This window comes from Suricata suricatta, chromosome 5, assembly GCF_006229205.1.
Source record: "Suricata suricatta isolate VVHF042 chromosome 5, meerkat_22Aug2017_6uvM2_HiC, whole genome shotgun sequence".
In the NCBI taxonomy this organism is placed as follows: Eukaryota; Metazoa; Chordata; class Mammalia; order Carnivora; family Herpestidae; genus Suricata; species Suricata suricatta.
Genome location: NC_043704.1, coordinates 144,530,814 through 144,549,400, shown reverse-complemented (window position 1 = coordinate 144,549,400; position 18,587 = coordinate 144,530,814). Strand labels below are relative to the sequence as shown.

At 38.6% G+C, this 18,587-nt stretch overlaps 1 protein-coding gene across 1 annotated transcript in view; it reads left to right on the top strand.

Moving 5' to 3' along the window:
- The window catches only part of DYNC1LI1 (dynein cytoplasmic 1 light intermediate chain 1), a 45,362-nt gene extending 35,968 nt beyond the window's left edge, over positions 1-9,394 (top strand). Inside the window, exons 12-13 of the mRNA XM_029940390.1 lie at positions 80-235; positions 2,377-9,394. Coding sequence (XP_029796250.1) covers positions 80-235; positions 2,377-2,489 — 269 coding nt within the window. The 3' untranslated portion in view covers positions 2,490-9,394. The remainder of the gene's footprint in view (positions 1-79; positions 236-2,376) is intronic.
- The last annotated feature ends 9,193 nt before the right edge of the window (positions 9,395-18,587 follow it).

Here is an 18,587-nt window from a genome sequence, read left to right as displayed (position 1 = left end):
TGTGTGATTACTATAATAAAAATTTATAGAAGAATCTAATGTTTTGAGTGAAAGCTTTTTGGTTTGTGGTTTTTAATAGCTGGAGCTACCAGTGAAGGTGTCCTGGCAAATTTCTTCAATAGCTTGCTGAGTAAGAAGACCGGCTCTCCAGGAGGCCCCGGTGTGGGCGCTGGGAGCCCTGGGGCCGGGGCTGCGGGTGGAGGCGGTGCTCTACCACCGTCCGCCAAAAAGTCAGGTATCGTCACCCAGAGCTTTTATTTTTTAATAGCTTTATTGAAATATAATTTATATACCATGAGGTTTACTCCTTTAAAGTGTACAATTCAGTTGTTATGGTATATTTACAGAGCTGTGCAAACCATCATCATAATCTAATTTTAAAACGTTCTGATCTCCCAGAAAAGAAACCTGCCTGTTTGCAGTAACTTCTTTTGTCCCTTAGCATCCCCAGTGCTAGGCAACACTGATCTGCTTTCTGTCTCTGTGGGTTTGCCTATCTGGAGAGTTCATAAAAATGGAATCATACAGTATGTGCCTTGTCTAATGCTTTCAATAATGTTTTCAAAGTCCATCCATATTGTAGCAGATACCATTATTGCGTTTCTTTTTATTACTGAATAAAATTCCATTGTGCAGACACATTTTATGTGTCTACTCATCAGTTGATGGATGTTAGATTGTTTCCATTCTTGGCCATTATAAATAGTACCACTATGAACATGGGTTTTTGACACATGTTTGGCAAATGACATGTTTTCATCTCTTTGGGTCTGTACCCAGAAGTGGAACTGTTGTCATAGGGTCACTCTGGGTCACTCTACGTTTAAGTTTTTGAAGAACTGAGAAAATGTTTTTGCAAAATGCTGCACCATTTTATGTTTCCAGCAGTGGGGAATGAGGGTCCTCATTCCTCTGTGTCCTCTACAACGTTTGTTACTATCCATCTTTCTGATTAGAGCCGTCCTAGTGGCTGTGAAGTCATAAGCTCATTGTGGTTTTGATTCGCATACCCTTAATGGCTAATGATGTTGAGAAACTTTTCTTGTGTTTATTGACCATTCGGAGATCTTCTTTGGAGAAATGGCTATTCAAATCCTTTGCCCATTTTTAACTTGGGTTATTTGTCTTTTTAAAGTTGAGTTTTAAGTATTGTTTTTATATGCTGTTGACTAGACCCTTACCAGGTACAGGATTTGCAAAAGTTTTCTCCCATCGTGCTGGTTGTCCTTTCACTGAGTCTCAGTGGTGTGGTTTTCTCTGAAGCACAGAAGTTTTTAATTTTGATGAAGTTGTTTATTTTTCTTTTGTTGCTTGTGCAGCTGCTCTTTAAACACGTTTTAGGGGTGCCTGGGTGGCTTAGTCAGTTAAGCAACTGACTCTTGATTTCAACTCAGATCATGATCTGGTGATTCGCAAGATGGAGCCCCCACATCAGGCGCCAGGCCGATGGCACAGGGCCTGCTTGGGATTCTCTGTCCCTCGCCCCCTGCCTCTCCCCTGCACATGTGCTCCTTCCTAATCTCTCTAAAGAAATAAGCATTTTAAAAAAACAAACTTTTTAACCTATTCTACTTTTTAATCTCATCTTCTTGAGACCCTTTCCACAAATACTATTGTACAGCTACCATTTTTGGAACTTTTACAGGTTTCTGTAAACTGTAAACTAAATTACTTCTTGGCTTTTCCCACTGCCAGTGTAAAAGATTAAGCTTTCTCAAGACTGTTATTTTGGTTACCACTCATTCATCTTCTCTCTATATTCCAAAATTTTGTTGCTGTTTTCTATTTTACTATTCTTATTGTCCTGTGCCTTTTTAAAAACAAGTTTTTACGAGATTAAATGATAGGTACTAGTTTTACTTGCATTTGGTACCAGACCCGAAAATGTAAAATGAAGGTATTTAGGGGTGCCTAGGTAGCTTCATCAGTTAAGCAGCTGAAAATTTTTTTTTTAGTTTATTTATTTATTTTGAGAGAGAGCCACACAGACACCGTGAGAGACCTTGAGCAGGGGACGGGTAGAGAGTGAGAGAGAAAGAGAGAGAGAGAGAGAGAATGAGAGAATGAGAATCCCAAGCAGGCCCTACACCATCAGCACAGAGCCTGATGCAGGCCTCAAACCCACCTACCTGCTTGGGATCCTCTCTCTGCCTCTCCCTCTCTCTCTCTCTAAATAAGTAAGTAAACTTTAAAAAAAAAAAAAGTTTTTCTTAATAAATAAAATGAGGTGATTTTTTTTGAGCAGACTTATTTTTCAATTAAGGATGTTTATATAACTTAGTATGTTGGATAAAGTTAATGAAACCGTTGGCAGATTTTAAATGAAGAGATATACTTTGACATCTATCTAAATCTTGTTTCTTGTCCTCAATGTAGGCCAGAAACCTGTCCTGTCGGATGTTCACGCGGAACTAGATAGAATTGCCCGCAAACCAGTTACAGTTTCCCCTGCAGCACCTACGTCTCCTACAGAAGGAGAAGCTTCTTGAAGATACCAAATAAAGCCATTTCTTCAGTTTTCTGGGATAATGTAAACTTGCCTTTGCCTTCTCCTTCAAAAGTGGAATTAGGGAACTGGATTGTTTTTTCAGATGGACTAAATTTTTTTTTTCATTCTTTTTTTTTTTTGTGGTTGCCCGTTTTTATAAAAGGAAGCTACACAGAAGAATTATTCTACACTATGTAGGATTGCTGTTTGCATTGCCACTTTGCATTAGGAAATAATTTTGGATTTTGAAAAACTCAAAATTTATAGATCTGAACTACAGCCATATGATCATACTCTAAAGGCTATTTAAAACATAGGAGGGTTTAGGAAAAGGCAGAAAATAATATGCTTTGGGCATTTGACTGACTTGGAAGTCCAAACTTATTTAGTTAAGACTATTAAAATCTTTTGAAAAGATATGTGTTAGTTTTGATGGAAAAGAGAAAATGATCAATTGTTAGATTTTCCACACCAACGTAAATACACCACCACACGTGGAATATGCTGAGGAAACGATCAGATAGCATTTGATACACTAGTCGTTGTCTCGATCCATGATCCTGTAAGTTGTCATCAAAGTAGGATTTTGAAATATTGGCCAAGATTCATTCTTTATTTGAGAAGAAGGAAAGCACACTGCCTAAATGCATAAAAGAAAAATGCAGAGGTTATTAAAATGTAAAGAGGTAACCATCTTTGGATTTGTCTATCTATATCTGTTTTGATACATAGATATAGATATATATAATGGCTCTGCCTTAATCAACCCCTTTTTTGTTTGTGACTTTCAACTGTAATCAGTTAATAAAGTATTTATTCTCTGCATTCAAGTTCCAATAACTTGTTGCATTCTCTTATATATAATTTGTATTTATCAGACCATGAATAAGATTCATTAGTATTTTAAAGTATTTAACTTAATAGGATTATTAAGCATTCTGATCTTTGTAGGAGACAAGCAACTATGTAAGATTCACTATCTTATAAGTTTCCTTAAGTTGGGAGTTTACCTTGATCCACACATCTTCCCCCACAAGCATGTCTTGAACTACAGAATCTTATGTCAGCATCTCTGGTAGATAAAAATATAGCCTTTTGCATTATTTTTTGGGCAGAAGCTGTTTTAGAAGCCTGGCGAATGCACTGACACAGCCCATCTCTTACAGGCGGGACCGCCTGTTGTTAGTCGCTCCCCCTGAATCTTCAATACTGTTTTCAAATGCTTGTTTTAGAACCTTCATAAGAACAAGGTGACTTCTTGCTAGAGTTCAACTAAGGAACCCATGCACATTTAACTTACTGAATCATTACAGATAACTGGGGGAAATGGCTACGCCCTTAAATTGGCCCTTGTTATTACTTTAAAATATATATCCCCCCAATTTTTTTTTTCAGCAAAAATGTTTGAGGACAATATCCCTTCTATCTAACATAAGCCTTTCATTAGGACTTTAAAATCTTTACTTTTAAATAGCATTTGGTTCCTAATAGTTGAATATAAATGTTGTAATTACATGAGAGGGTAATGATTTGTTTCAAGGTAGGAAAAACTTAGACTATTCACGGGCACGGAAAAACTAATTTGTAAAAACATTTTGTTTGAGGAAATAGGAGATGAAAAATGCCATTGATAGAATCTTGAGTCTGGAAAGGGTTCTGCGGTCATGGTGTTATAAAGACCAATTTTTCTAAACGAGTACTTGAAGTAAGTGAAGCTAATGACAGAAGGAAAACGGCCGCCTGGGCATCATGTCTGCTGTGTCTGCTTGTCAAGACCAACTCATTTTTCTCTGTGTGACATTGGAGATGTACTAGAACATCCTCGGAATTCACAGTCATTAGCTGAAATAACTGTAAAATTGTTCACTTTGTAATGTATTCAGTTTAATCTAAAACCTCATGTTTACCATGTTTAAACGTTAAACCAATTTTTGTCCCTATTTTTTTGCAAGGAAATTTGTTTATAAACTACTTAATTTTTGTTGTTTGTTTTTAATCACTTTTTATTGAAGTGCTCAGTACAGTGTGCAAATTCAGGTTATATGGTTTGAAATACCTCGGATCAGCTGTGCTTCCTGTGTGCCCCTCATCAGCACCCCTACTGGCAAGTGACCACTCTCCCAGCTTCCACAGCTGTAGATAAGCTTTGTTTATACTCTTTATGTAAATGGAATCCTAGAGTTGATATTCCTTTTGTGTAAGGCTTCCTTCAGTATTTTATTTCTGTGACACATCAACAAATACATGTAGCCGTAATTATCCATTTTCATTGCACCATAACATTCTATCGTGCAAATACACTATAATTTGCTATTGATGGAGGTATATCAGTTTCCTATTGCTGCTGTAACAAGTTACCAAAATTTAGTGGCTTCAAGCACTGCAAATTTAGTATTTTATCATTCTGGGGGTCAGAGTCCAAAATCAGTCTTAATGGGCTCAATTTAAGGGGTCAGCGGGGCTGGTTTCTTTTGGAGGCTCCACGGAGCATCTGTTTCCTTCCTTTCCAGCTTCTAGAGGCTGCTTGCATTCCTTGGGTTCCTGGTCCCTTCATCTTCAAGGCGTAGCATCTTGAACTCTGTGCCTCAGTCCCGTCGCTTCTCGCCCTGAACCTGCTTCCTCCCTGCCACCAGCATCCGTGTGATTAACTGGGGCCGGCCTGAGCAATCCAATGTAAGCTTCCTCAACACTTCACCCTCCTTGCTAGCCTGGTTTCTGAAGAGAAATCAGATAGAATTCTTCTCTATGCTTCTCCAGAGATATTTTTTTTCCTTTTGATTCTTTCAAGATTTTTTTTTTATCTTTGATTTCATGCAACTTGGTATGTTCTGCCTAGGTGTAGTGTTGTGGGATTTATCCTTCTTAGTGTTCCATAAACTTTCTGGATCTGTGGTTCAGTGTGTTGACCTTAATTTGGGGGAAATTCTCAATCATTATTGCTTCAAAGATTTACTTTGTTTCTTTCTGTATTGTGTGTATGTTACATCTTTGCAGCCTTACAGGATATTCTGTTCCTACCCCCTCACCCCCACACACACTCTCACATCTCTGGTCGTTCATCTAATAGCTTTTTAGTTTCGGAAGTTTCTGTTAACATATACTGTCACTCAGAGGTATCTTTCCTCAGTCATAGTCATGTCCTAATTAGCCCATGGAAAGCATTCTTCATTTCTGTTAGTTTTTTTTTAATCTCTAGCATTTCTTTTTGGTTCTTAGAATTTCCATCTTTCTGCTTATACATGTTGCCTACTTCTTCTGTTAATGCCCTTAGTGTGTTAATCATAGTTGTTTTCAATCTGTTTCTGATGCTGTGCCCTGTCTCTCCAAACTACTTTTTACCTTTTACTATGCCTTATAATTTTCTGTTGATAGCCGGACATGATGTCCTGGGTAAAAAGAACTCCAGTGAATACACCTTTAGTGATGTGGCGGTAAGGTGTTGGGGAGAGGGGACGCATTCAGTATCCTATGATTAGGTCTCACTGGGCCTGTGCCCCTGGGCTGTTAACTTCGTAAGTGCTTCTCAGTCCCCATCTCCACCCACAAACTCCTGCTCCTTCGGTGGGACCGGATGGCTGGATGGGGAACACCCAGGGATTTTCTCTGATTTTTTTCCCTTCGACATCCTAATAGAGCTCCTCACAGAAGTGGGGGATCCTCCTATGATTAGGGACTTGTGGCTTACAGGATTGAGCCACCAGCAACTTGTCAACTATAGAGTTCAGGCTTTCCTACCCCAGTACTGTCTCCCTAGGAGGTTTCTGCTTGGGAGTTTCTAATTAAGCAAGTTGTTCTGTGTCCACTCACCAGTCTCTCCAATTTAGGGGCCAGGGGTTGGCCCTGGGACATCACTTCTCTGACAAATCTAAAAAGAGCTGTTGAATTTTCAGTTCCAAACTCCTTACTTGATAGCTTGGAAACTGGAAGTCTGATTCCCCCCTCTCAAAATCCTAATCACGTCTGCAAAGTCCCTTTGCCTAATAAGGTAGCATTCACAGGTCCCAAGCATTAGTCTATGGACATCGAGGTAGGACTGTCATCAAGCCTACCTACAGGGTGTTTCGGTGGCTTTCAGATTTTCTATTGCTATTATGAATTGTGCTGTTATGAACACTCTCAAATGTGTCTTGTGGAAAATAAGTTCTCATTTCTACTGAGTATATGCATAGATTTGGATTGCTGGGTCCATAAGCTCTGTGTATATTCAGCTTTAGTAGATAATGTCAAACAGTTTTTCCAAAGTGGCTATAAAAATTTCCATCCCTGGGTTGCCTGCCTGACTCAGTCGGTAGAGCATGCCTTGATATCTGGGTTGTGAGTTTAAGCCCCCCATACTGGGTGTAGAGATTACTTAAAACTAAAACTTTTTTAAAAATCCATTCCTGGGAGAAAATATTTACAGATTATATGTCTAAAGAGTCTAGTATTCAGATTACATAAAGAATTCCTACAACTCAATAGTAAGACCAGTAACCTAATGTTAAAATAGCCAAAGGAGTTGAAAAGACATTTCTCCAAAAAAGATACACAAATGACAAGCACAAGAAAAGATGCTTCTTCTCATTAACAGGTGAGGAAATGCAGATCAAAACCACAATGAGGTACCACTTCACAGCCAAAACAAAACAGGAGTGTTGACGAAGATGTGGTGAAATTAGAACCTCCATACATTGCTGGTGGGAATGTAAAATGTAAATTGGCAGCCACCTCGGGAAACAATGTAGCTGCTCCTCCTAAGATTGAACGTAGTTACCATATGACCCAGCAGTGCCCCGGAGACCATGTGGCATCACAGATACTTGTATGCAAATTGTTACAGCATCATTGCTCATAATAGCAGCACGGTGCAAACAACCCAAACATCTACCAACAGACAAATGGATAGAAAAAATTTGGCATATCCTACAATGGAATATTTTTCAGCTATAAAAAGCTACAAAAAGGAATGAAGTATTGATACATGATACAATAAGGGTAAACCTTGAAAACATACTATTAAGGGAAAGAAGCCAGTCACTAAAAGTCACGATATAGGATTCCATTTGCAGGAAATGTCCAGAATAGGCAAATCCACTAAAACAGAAAGAACACGAGTGGTCTCTTGTTCATTTTAGACATGCTGGCACGTATACAGTAGGATCTTGTGGTGGTTTTCATTGTATTTCCTTGATAACTTATGCATGTTTTATGTTTATTGGCCATATAGATACCTTCTTTTGTAAAGTACCGCTTTAAGAATCTTAAGAATCTTGTCCTTTTTCTTTTTAGGGGGGGAGGGAGAAGGGGGAAAAATGAGGGGGAACCCATCTGACATTTTCTTACTGACTTCTTTACCTAATAGGATGCTTGTTCTTGTCAGATATGTATTGTAAATATCTTCTCTCATTTTGTGGTTTGCCTTTTCTCTCTGTATCTTCTCTCTGGTATCTTTTGATGAGTAGGAGTTATTGATTTTAATGTTTCATTTGTCTGCTTTTCTTCATGGCTCTTGCTTTTATGATCTGCTGTAAAGAAATCCTTGCCTGTTCTCAAGGAGATGGTATTCTATAATTTTTTTGTAAAAGATTTATTGTTTTACTTTTCTACAATCCTAGGATTGATTTCTGTGCATGGTATGAAGTAGGGGACAAGGTGTTTTGGGGTTGTTTTTTTTTAACTGTGGGTACTCAATTAATTCAGTACCATTGTTGGGAGACTCATCCCTCTTCACTTCACTGTAGTTCCCTGTGGTCATAATTTGTCCATCTACAGGTACGTCTGTTCTGGGCATTCTCTTCTCTTCTATTTGCCAGTTGGCCTAGACTCTACCGGCACTACAGTCTCAATTTCTGTCCTTTATGTGGTAACCTAAGCCCTCCAGTATCGTTTCCCCGTAAGATCGTTTTTGCTATTCTTGACACGCTGCATTTCCGTTTACTGCCCGTTGCCATACCCACCCACACACCACCACATACACATCCTGCATTTTGATTGAGATTGCCTTGAATTTGGGGGATAAATTGGGGATAAATGTCATCTTTAAAACGTCTTCCAGACTATACACAGAAGTATCCTTCCACTTATAAAGGTTTTCTTCAATATCTCGTAGCAATATTTATATTTTACAATGTATCATCTTGTACCTCCTGTTGGTAGTTTAGTTTTTCCATTGAACTTTTTTGATACTATTGTACATGGCATCTTTTTAAAATTTCATTTTATTTGTTGCTGGTGTATGGAACTACATCCTTTTCATATTATCCAGAAACCTTATTCAAATTCCTTCATCAATGTAATGGTTCATGTGTAATTTATTATGTATTTTTCTACATAGAATTATGTCATTTGTAAATTATGAGTCTTAATCCTTTTTAATGTTGTCTTGCTTTATGATGCCTGTGCACCAGTGTAGAACCCTATCGAACCAATGAGAGGAAGCATCTTTATCTTGTTCCCCATCTCAGAGTGAAAGCTTTTCATATTCCACTATTGAGTATATTTACTGCATGCTTTTTGTAGACACTATCAAAGGAAGAAAGTTCTCTTCTTTCCTAGTTACTTTATATCATGAGTTTTATCATGAGTGAGTGTTAAATTTTATAAAATGCTTTTTTCTTTATTGAGAATCATTTTCTTTTTTTTTCTGTTAATGGTATCATTTACATTACCTTTTAAAAATATTAAGCCAACTTTGTATTCCTGAAATAAATCTAACTTGATCCTGATGTATTAGTTTTATTATATTGCTGTATTTGGTTTGCTGATATTTTATTAGGATTTTGCATTCTGCACCTGAGAAAGATTGGCCTGTACTTTTCATTTCCCATCATGTTTTTGTCAGTGTTCGATATCAAGATTATGTTGACCTCATAAATCAAGTTGGAAAGTATTCTCTTTTTGTATTCTTTGTAAAGACTTTGTTAAAGATTGGTGTGATACTTGTCAGTTTTGTTCCTCAGAAGTATGAGACATCAATTTACAAGGCTTTTTGTGGAACTTAACAATAACCCAAATGGTAATATCCATTACAGTTTTCTTATTTGGGCTTCATTTTTAAGAAAAATTACTCTTTCAGTTTGCAAAATGCCGGAATATGGGAGCTCCTTCATGTAACACCTTCTTACTGTCCTTACCACATAGTTGTTCTCTATGCTGAAATAGGATTATAGTCAGTGATAGCAGGGAATTCTTGCTGAATGTATAGGCTTATCCTGCGGTCATAATTATTTTAGGGAATTTTAGGGAAACATGTAATGGAATACAATAAAAAATACATGACATAATATGAAGAAGTACATGGAACTCAAGAATATTTTTCAAGATATTTCTCAATCAGATAACTAGAATATAGATGGAAAAAATCACACTTTGAGAAACAAAAATTGTTGCTATCCATTTTCTGAAAATATGACTCGAGAGAGGGAGAGCGGGAAATATGCACACACATATGTACACACGTGTGCATTTGGGGCAGAGCAGTACCTTGATCCCACTCTGTCACCAAACTCTGTGTAGAATTAGTCTTCTAATTCTGTCTTCTCTTGGGTTAAGATTTTTTTTCTACGGGCGCCTAGTTGGTTTGGTCGGTTAAGCATACGACTTTGGCTCAGATCACGATCTCCCAGTTCGTGGGTTTGAGCTCTGTATTGAGCTCTGTGCTGACAGCTTGAAGCCTGGAACCGGCTTCAGATTCTGTCTCCCTCTCTGCCCCTCCTCTGCTCGTGCTGCCTCTGTCTCTCTCTCAAAAAATAAACACTAAAAAAATTTGTTTAGTTAAAAAAAGATTTTTTTCCAAAATTCTAATACCACAATTCTCATAATTTTTTATTACAAGACTCTTTAGACTTGTACTTATTAAGGAGACCCCAGAGAATTATCAATAACGTGGGTCATATTAAAAATAATATTAGTCATACTTGTCTATATTTACCCTATGATAAATAAAAGCTGAAAAAATTTTAAATACTTATAAATAATAATACTAAATCTATTACATATTAAATAACTTTTTTATAGAAAATAACTGACAAAACAAAATAATGCACTGAAAAGTGTCATTGTTTTACATTTTTACAAATTTCTTTCATGTCTAGCTTACCACAAGACAGCTAGATTCTAATACCTACTGTATTACATCTGATGTGATGTTTTTTTGGTTGAAGTCTATGAAGAAAATGCAGCCTCACAGATATATAAGTGGAAGAGATAGGAGTATTTTAATAGCTCTTCCAGATAATTGTGGATTTTCTTTTGTTTCTAAAACTCAACAAGTCTTAAGTTTTTTTAAGGTTAATTGCACTGTGGAATGCATTGATCTATCTTGCATTCTGAATGGATTTTCCCCCATGTGATTTTATAACATTGTTCATTGGTCTTTTAGAAATCACCAGTTCACAGTTACAGAGGTCTTCCAGGTATTGACATATCTTATAAAATATCAAACAAATCACATTTTTAATACTATTACTGTTCTCAGAAAAGTTTAAATGATGGGAAACTCTCAGGCTCAGTGACAGATATAAGTTTTTCAATATTTTCATTTTTTCTGGAACATTCAAATGTTACCAAGGCAACGAATACTATCAGTTGTATTCCTTGCACTGACAGGCTCACTTCTTCATTTTTGGGAAAATACCTGCCAAATACTGAAGTCTGAAAAACCAGTTGGCCTCTTAAGTAGTTCTGTCAAGTATATAAATATAGTGACTAGTTCAGCATATAACTATTCAGTAACACAAAGTCTTTTCCTGAGACACCACCATACTTCAGAGTAGAGCAGAGGTAAGGCGTGTGCCCTTCCCATTTCCTCATACAGAGTACACTTAGGACTGGTACTAAATGGTTACAATTTAATAAAATAATAATTTTCACATTTTCATCAAGGGAATTCTTAAGCAAAATTGGTGTTTGGTTTTTTTGTACCCGTAGTGGTGAAGAATATAATGACCACGAGTTCAGCTCTGTGCTACTGCCTCGTTCGTACTGGAACGCCAGTAGTTCTACTCCACGAGCAGGACAAACAAGTGTTCACACAGTGAGAAAGGCAGATGACCTTTCTGTAGTCTTGTGAGAATAGTTTTGACCTCTCAGAGCCCTTGCAAAGGTCTCAAGACCTCTGCTCACCCCAGGAGCTGCTGTTATAATCCAACAGCTACATTACTCTTTGGATTCTGGCCCCACATTGACTTAGAATTTATTTTATTTTATTTTATTTTTATCTTAATGTTCATTTTTATGTTTTTTTAACATTTTAACATTTATTTTTGAGAGAGAGACAGAGAGAGACAGTGTGATCAGGGGAGGGGCAGAGAGAGAGAGGGAGACACAGACTCCAAAGCAGGCTCCAGGCTCTGAGCTGTCAGCACAGAGCCTGATGCGGGGCTTGAACCCACGAACATGAGGTCACAACCTGAGCCGAAATCAGACGCTTAACTGACTGAGCCACCCAGGTGCCCCTTGACTTAGAATTTAAAACAAGGCTTTGATTCAAAAATTTTGGTTGATGTACCGTAGAATGTGACTCTTCCAAGCATTTTTTGTTAAAACATTTCCTGTCTGTAACACTGCAACTTTGCCATAGTGAGCAGAGTTAGTCTTGCAGTGTTCTGTGTGCGTGCACTCCGCTCTCCAAGTTTCGCTCAGACTTAAGTACTATTTAGATGGCGACCGTATCTTTTGTTGCTCTCCTAATGCTTGATATTTGGAGCACACCGTTAACCTGCAGGGAAAAACTTCCTTCAGCCCTGCCTTGCAAGATGTCTGAGCACCTTGGCCACCAGCTGTATGGGAATCTAAATGTGCGAGGCCCGCAGTGCCAAGACACTGGAATAGGGCAGAAGGAGCCAGAAGAGCCAGGCTATGCCATTTACTAACCACATGACTGTGGAAGAGCCCTTTGTTGTCCTGTAGCCTGCGTTTCATCATCTGGGTCGTGGTGAGGACAACGCGCCCAGGTGTAGACTTACAAGTGAGGGTAAACAAGATGGAGGCGGTGGAGGCGCTTCATACACTGTGAAGTGTTAACACGAATTTAAGTTTTTATAGCCACAAGGGGAGGAAATTTAATTTACATAAGCTTCTTAAAATACTCGTCCCATGCATAAAGTATTCAAGCAAGCATTTTTAGATACTACCCTTAATGTATTAGTGTAATTAGACCATTTCTGAAAAGCTGACTACTTTGTATGCTTGTTTCTACCAAAAAAAAAGCCATATATATGGCATTAGATCAACTGCTAGCTATTTGTAAAGATGAAATTCGATCTATACCTGACATCAATTACAAGAATAAACTCCAAATTACATATCAGACCTAAGTATAAAATATGAAATCGTATACGTACTAAAAGAAAATATAAAATTATTTTGTATTTGAGTGGGAAAAGGCTTTCTAACTTTAACTTAATCCACATGTAATAAAAATTTTAAATTCAAGTACATAAAAATGATTGAAGAAAACATAAGGACAAAAAGCACCATAAGCAAAGCCAAAAGGCAAATAAAATGTAGAGAGAAAATATTTGTAATTTATCATGGATAAAGGGCTAATACCCCTGATACATGTAGAACTCTATTAAAAAATTCTTTTTTAATGTTTATTTATTTTTGAGAGAGAGGGAAAGAGAGAGTGAAAGCGGGGGAGGGGCAGAGAGAGAGGAGACACAGAATCTGAAGCAGGTTCCAGGCTCTGAGCTGTCAGCACAGAGCCCAATGTGGGGCTCGAAGTCACAAACTGTGAGATCATGACCTGAGCCGAAGCCAGATGCTCAACAAACTGTGCCACCCAGGCACTCCTATATAAAGAGCTCTTAAAATAGATGTGAGAGAATGAAAATCCCCCTAGAGTATAAATAAATAGGCAAAAGGCATGAACAGACAAGTCAAAGAATATAAAAATAGTCCTTGAACACATGTAAATCTGTTTAACTTTCCTTAGGAAGAAATGGAAATCAAAACTACACTGAAATATTACTCCTCCCTATTTGGAAAAAAAAAATTCAAAAGCTTGACCATGCTTTGCTGGAGAGACGATGCAGAAATATGTGTATTCATGCACCACTCCTGGAAGTGCAAAACAATACAATCTCTAAGTAAGGGATATTCATAGTATTTAATGAAACTGTACACTCAGACTCAGCAATCACATACCTAGGAACTTAACCTTAAACGTTCATAGTTGACAACACAAAAATAGTACACAGTTATTCATGTGGTCTTATTTATAATTGCAAAGTGTTGGAAACAACCCAAATGGCTGTACATAGGAAATTAGATGAATAAACTGTAGTACAGCCACACAATGGAGTACCACGCAGTTATTTCGGAAAAACGACGAAGCTGATTTCCATGAACTGATATGGATCAACTTCCAGGAGAGTATCCGTCTCTTTCCACTGAAGAAACACAGGAAACATAACCGGAAACCATCACAGTTTGTTACCTGCAGAGGGAGGTGGGGTGGGAATGAGTTGGAAAGACTTAGCAACGCTTCTCTAAGTGTACCTTTTTGTAGGTTTTTCCTTTGAGGTTTTTGTTAATGTTTCACATTTACAAAAAATAATCTTTAATCAACATCCTCAATGTTGATCCTAAGACAATTTTCTGTCATCTTTAATGACACTGTGAGACACGTTTTTGTGTTAAGGGTTCCCTTGTGGTGACAGGGACTTCCTGTAATCCAAATCCCAGACTGGCCTCCAGGCTCTGTCTTCCAGCAATCAGAAACTGCCACATGTCTTCATCACATCTCTCACCCAACGAATCAAACTGTCCTATACTAAAATACCCAACTGATAAATGAGAGCAAGAAGGCTAAGTGATCCACAACTTTTTATACACACACACACACACACACACACACACACACACACACACGCCCCCCCCACCCCCAAACACTACTGAGAAATTAACTGTTTGCCGAGGGGAGAAATCCTGGACCAGAAAGCATTATTAGCATTCCTTTGGCCTTGCAGCCCTCTGCTGGTATAAATGAAATGTGGAGATTGACCATTTATGGCTTATCCTCTCTATTCTAGTGTTCTTGGGAAAGGAGCTTGATAAGCTATTACCCCTAGAAGATCTCTGATCCAAACTTTTTTATTGCATATCCGGCATCCATGTCCACTCGGGTGTTTGGAAATGTTGGCGAGGAAAACGTAAGATTTTTTTTCTTTGCCTTCTACGACACCACTTCCTGTGTTCTCTCCCTGTCTAAACACTCTTATTTCTCTGCCGCCTCCCTACCTTCTCTCCCACTCCCTTCAGAGTTCTGGCCTAAATCCTCTTCTTTCTAGGGGTGTTTCCCTTTAACATTTGTATGCTTCTGTCCGTTCTATGGGTGTCTCCCAAATGACTTCTTTCTTCCAATGCTCAAGGAACTCCACTTGATGCCCCCCAGCATTGAAACCTCTGTTCTAACCTGAGTTTTTCATTCTCCTTTGGTTAAGACAAATGATCCAAAACCTGGAACTGAGACCAAAGAATTATTGAGGATCCTTTACATGCCATATATCACACTAGAGTAGTGGTTCTCAAAGTGTGATCTTGGACCAGCAGCAGTAGCAGCACTGGGAACTTAATAGAAGTACAATTTCTTGGGTTCTGCTCAAGATCTACCAAGTCAAAAACCGTGGAGGTGGAGCCCCGAAGTCTGTGGTTTGACATGCCCTCCAGGAGACTGATGATCATCATTCAAGTTCGAGTAATACTGAACTGGAACAGGGCCAGCAAGCTATGAGCCAAATCCAGCCCAATGCCTGATTTCATAAAGTTTTATGGAAATATGGCTGCATTATAGCATTTAGTTATATATCAGTTATGGCTGCTTTCACTCTACAACTGCAGAATTGAGAGGTTGTAACAGAGATTTGCATGTCCCTCATAACCTGAAACCTACTATCTGGCCCTTCCCAGAAAAAGGGTCACTGTTTATCTAAGGAAAGATAATTTTATGTGACTATTTATTATTGAGTGAAGCCCAGGGTCTGTGAAGTTAGGTATTCATTACAGAAGTCTGATAAGCTAAGGGCACCTGGGCGGCTCAGTTGGTTAAGCATCTGACTTCGTCTCCGGTCATGATCTCACAGGTGGTGAGTTCAAACTCCACTTTGGGGTTTGAGCTCTCAAGTCCCATTCCGGGCTCTTCACTCTCTCTCCCTCTGTCTCTGCACCTCATGGGATTCTCTATCTGTCGTTCACTTGCATGCTGTCTCTCTCAAAAATAAAGAAAAGTTTTTTTAAAAAAAGAAGATTGATTAGCTACAGGGATTTTTGTCTGGTAGAGATGAAAATGATTTTTCTCTGTGAGAGTCAATCACAAAAGCAACAATTTTATTGTATGTTTATAGCCAGTTTTGCATCTAACCTAGCAACATATTTCTAGCATTTTTTCCCTTTCACTGTTTATATATACGTGTGTGTATAGATAGATAGGTAGATATACACACACATATTTCTTAATTTGAGAGAGAATGTGTGCACAGGTAGGGGAGAGGAACATGGGGGGGAGAGAGAGAGAGAGAGAGAATGAGAATCTTAAGCAGGCTTCATGCTCAGCACGGAGCCCAACACTGTGCTTGATCCCACGACCCAGGGATATGACCTCAGCCGAAACTAAGAGTTTGGTGCTCAACCCACTGAGCCACCCAGGCACCCCTAATTATATATTTTTAAACATATATATACCTATGTACATATATATACATATATGTACATATCAAGGTCTCATATCCTCCCCTGAAACCTTTTACATTGTCCTAATTACTAATAAATTATTTTAAAATATTTGTTAATGTTTTATTTATTTTTGAGAGAGAGGGAGACACAGAATCCGAAGACAGGCCTCAGGCTCTGAGCTAGCTGTCAGCACAGAGCCCAATATGGGGCTCAAACTCACGAACCATGAGATATGACCTGAGCCGAAGTCAGACGCTTAACTGACTGAGCCACCCAGGCGCCCCTTCTAATTACTAATAAATTAAATCTTTCAAGCATGCTTGTATGAGAGTCATCTTTTTAACTCTTTGAAATTTATACTTTGACACTTGACAAGAATTAATTACTCGTAGGTTCTCTGTCTCTGTCATCACCCTTCCTTCAGTCTCTTAGTTACAAGGGCTTGAAACCCTAGCACCTGTTTCAATTCCTCCCTCCTCTTCAGACAAACCAGATCTCACTGGTTTTACCTCCCACAGCTTCTCTTCAAGCCAGCCCCTCTCCTCTATTTCCATGACTACTGAGTTTAAGCCCTGTTTCCTCTTTGCTGAACTTTTACAACAACCCCTATGTGGCTCTTTGTAACCTATCCAGTGTACATAAGGCTGGCAGAAAAAGATCCCCAAGGAAGAGCTCTGGCTATTTCACTTCGTTAACCCGAACCCCTTTGGTGGTTCCTCAGTATTCAACTAATAAAAGGAAAGCCCCACTTCGTTAGCCTGATTTTTAAGACTCTCCAAATTTGACTCCAAGATTGTCTTCCTTGACTAATCTTTTTCCTTCCTCCCTTCCATTCTCTGTGCCTGTGTGCATCCCTCTGCCCTCTTTCCCATTGCCTCTCTGCCTACAATACCCTCTGTCCCGTTTCTGCATGTCCACATGTAAGTATTCTTTTTTTTTTTTTTTAATTTTTGTTTAGTGAGAGAGAGAGAATCCCAAGCAAGCTTCACACTGTCAGCACAGAGCCTGATGTGGGGCTCAAACTCATGAACCATGAGATCGTGACCTGAGCTGAAATCCAGAGTCAGTTGCTTAACCAACCGAGCCATCCAGGTGCCCCCCAAATGTAAATATTCATTAACCTCCAGCTTGAAGCTCCAGCATGCTGATCCTTTCAGCCACAAGTGATTGATTTCTCTCTGCTCTCAATTCTCAGCACATTTGTTTCTCTTTTATGGCCCATATCACTATTTTGTGACATGGTCCTTTATGAATGTTTCTGTGGCCTTGTTGTAGGACTTCATCTATGATCCAACTTTGTATCCACATTATTGCCTAACTGTGCTTATATAGACAAGAGGGACAGTAAATGTTTTTGAGTAGGGGCTCCTGAAAAATCAAAATCTCAGCTGACAAAAGTAGCACCAAATTATTTTTTGAATGTCTAAAATCTCATCAAACTATACTTTCCCATCCACCTCTTTTTGTGAATGTTTCCTAATTCTTCATTTTTAAAAAATGTTAACTAATATGAAAGGAGAAAAATGAATAGTCTTCAAAATTGAAATGAGTCTTTCTTTTTTCTCTTTGGTATATCTTTTCTCCATAAATAAGCTTTCTCAGTTCAGTGTGGCAAGACTCAGCATTTGACTCTTCAGTGTTGTTTATTCATGAACAAACATGACAGTTTTCCATGTGGGTGTGCCCATCAAATGGGCTCTCTAACACAAGCACTTGTTCATGAAGCCCTAAACTCTTTGGTTGGTCTTCTATTAAGAAAACATAAATGATGCGCACGTTTTGTGGGCTTTTTTTTTAAGTGGGAGGGATATTAGTGCCTTAATCTAATCGATTTGGGCACCCCCAAGCAATCAGGACAAAGGGAGTTATGGTACATCGACTGTCTCCTACCTAATGTCTTTCATTCTTATCACATTATAAAGCAGTGTGTCTCCGGATTTCTTGCCAGCATCCTCTGGAGAACTTGTTACAAAATTATATTTCCAAGACCCAGTCAAATTCAGAAATCTGGGTGGGGGGTAGATCTCCAAGAATCTTTATTTTTGGTTAACCTCCCAGATGATTCTTATGCATCCGAAGTTTGTGACTCACAGGCCTAATTCTTATCCTCTTCTAAATTCAGAGAGAAGCAGACACCTTATAGCATTCCCCAAATGCATCTTAAATAAACCACAAGGGTTGAGAGATCTGTCCATCTTCTTTCCCTGCTCAAAGTTTTTGGGGTTTTTTTTTTAGGTTTATTTATTAATTTTGAGAGAGAGAGAGAGAGAGGACAAGTAGGGGAGAGGCAAAGAGAAAGGGAGAGAGAGAAAGTCCCAAACAGGCTCTGCACTGTCAGTGTAGAACCCGATGAGGGGCTCAATCCCACCAACTGCGAGACAATGATCTGGACCAAAATAAAGGGTCAGCCACTTAACCGAGCGAGCCACCTAGGTGCCCCTAAGTT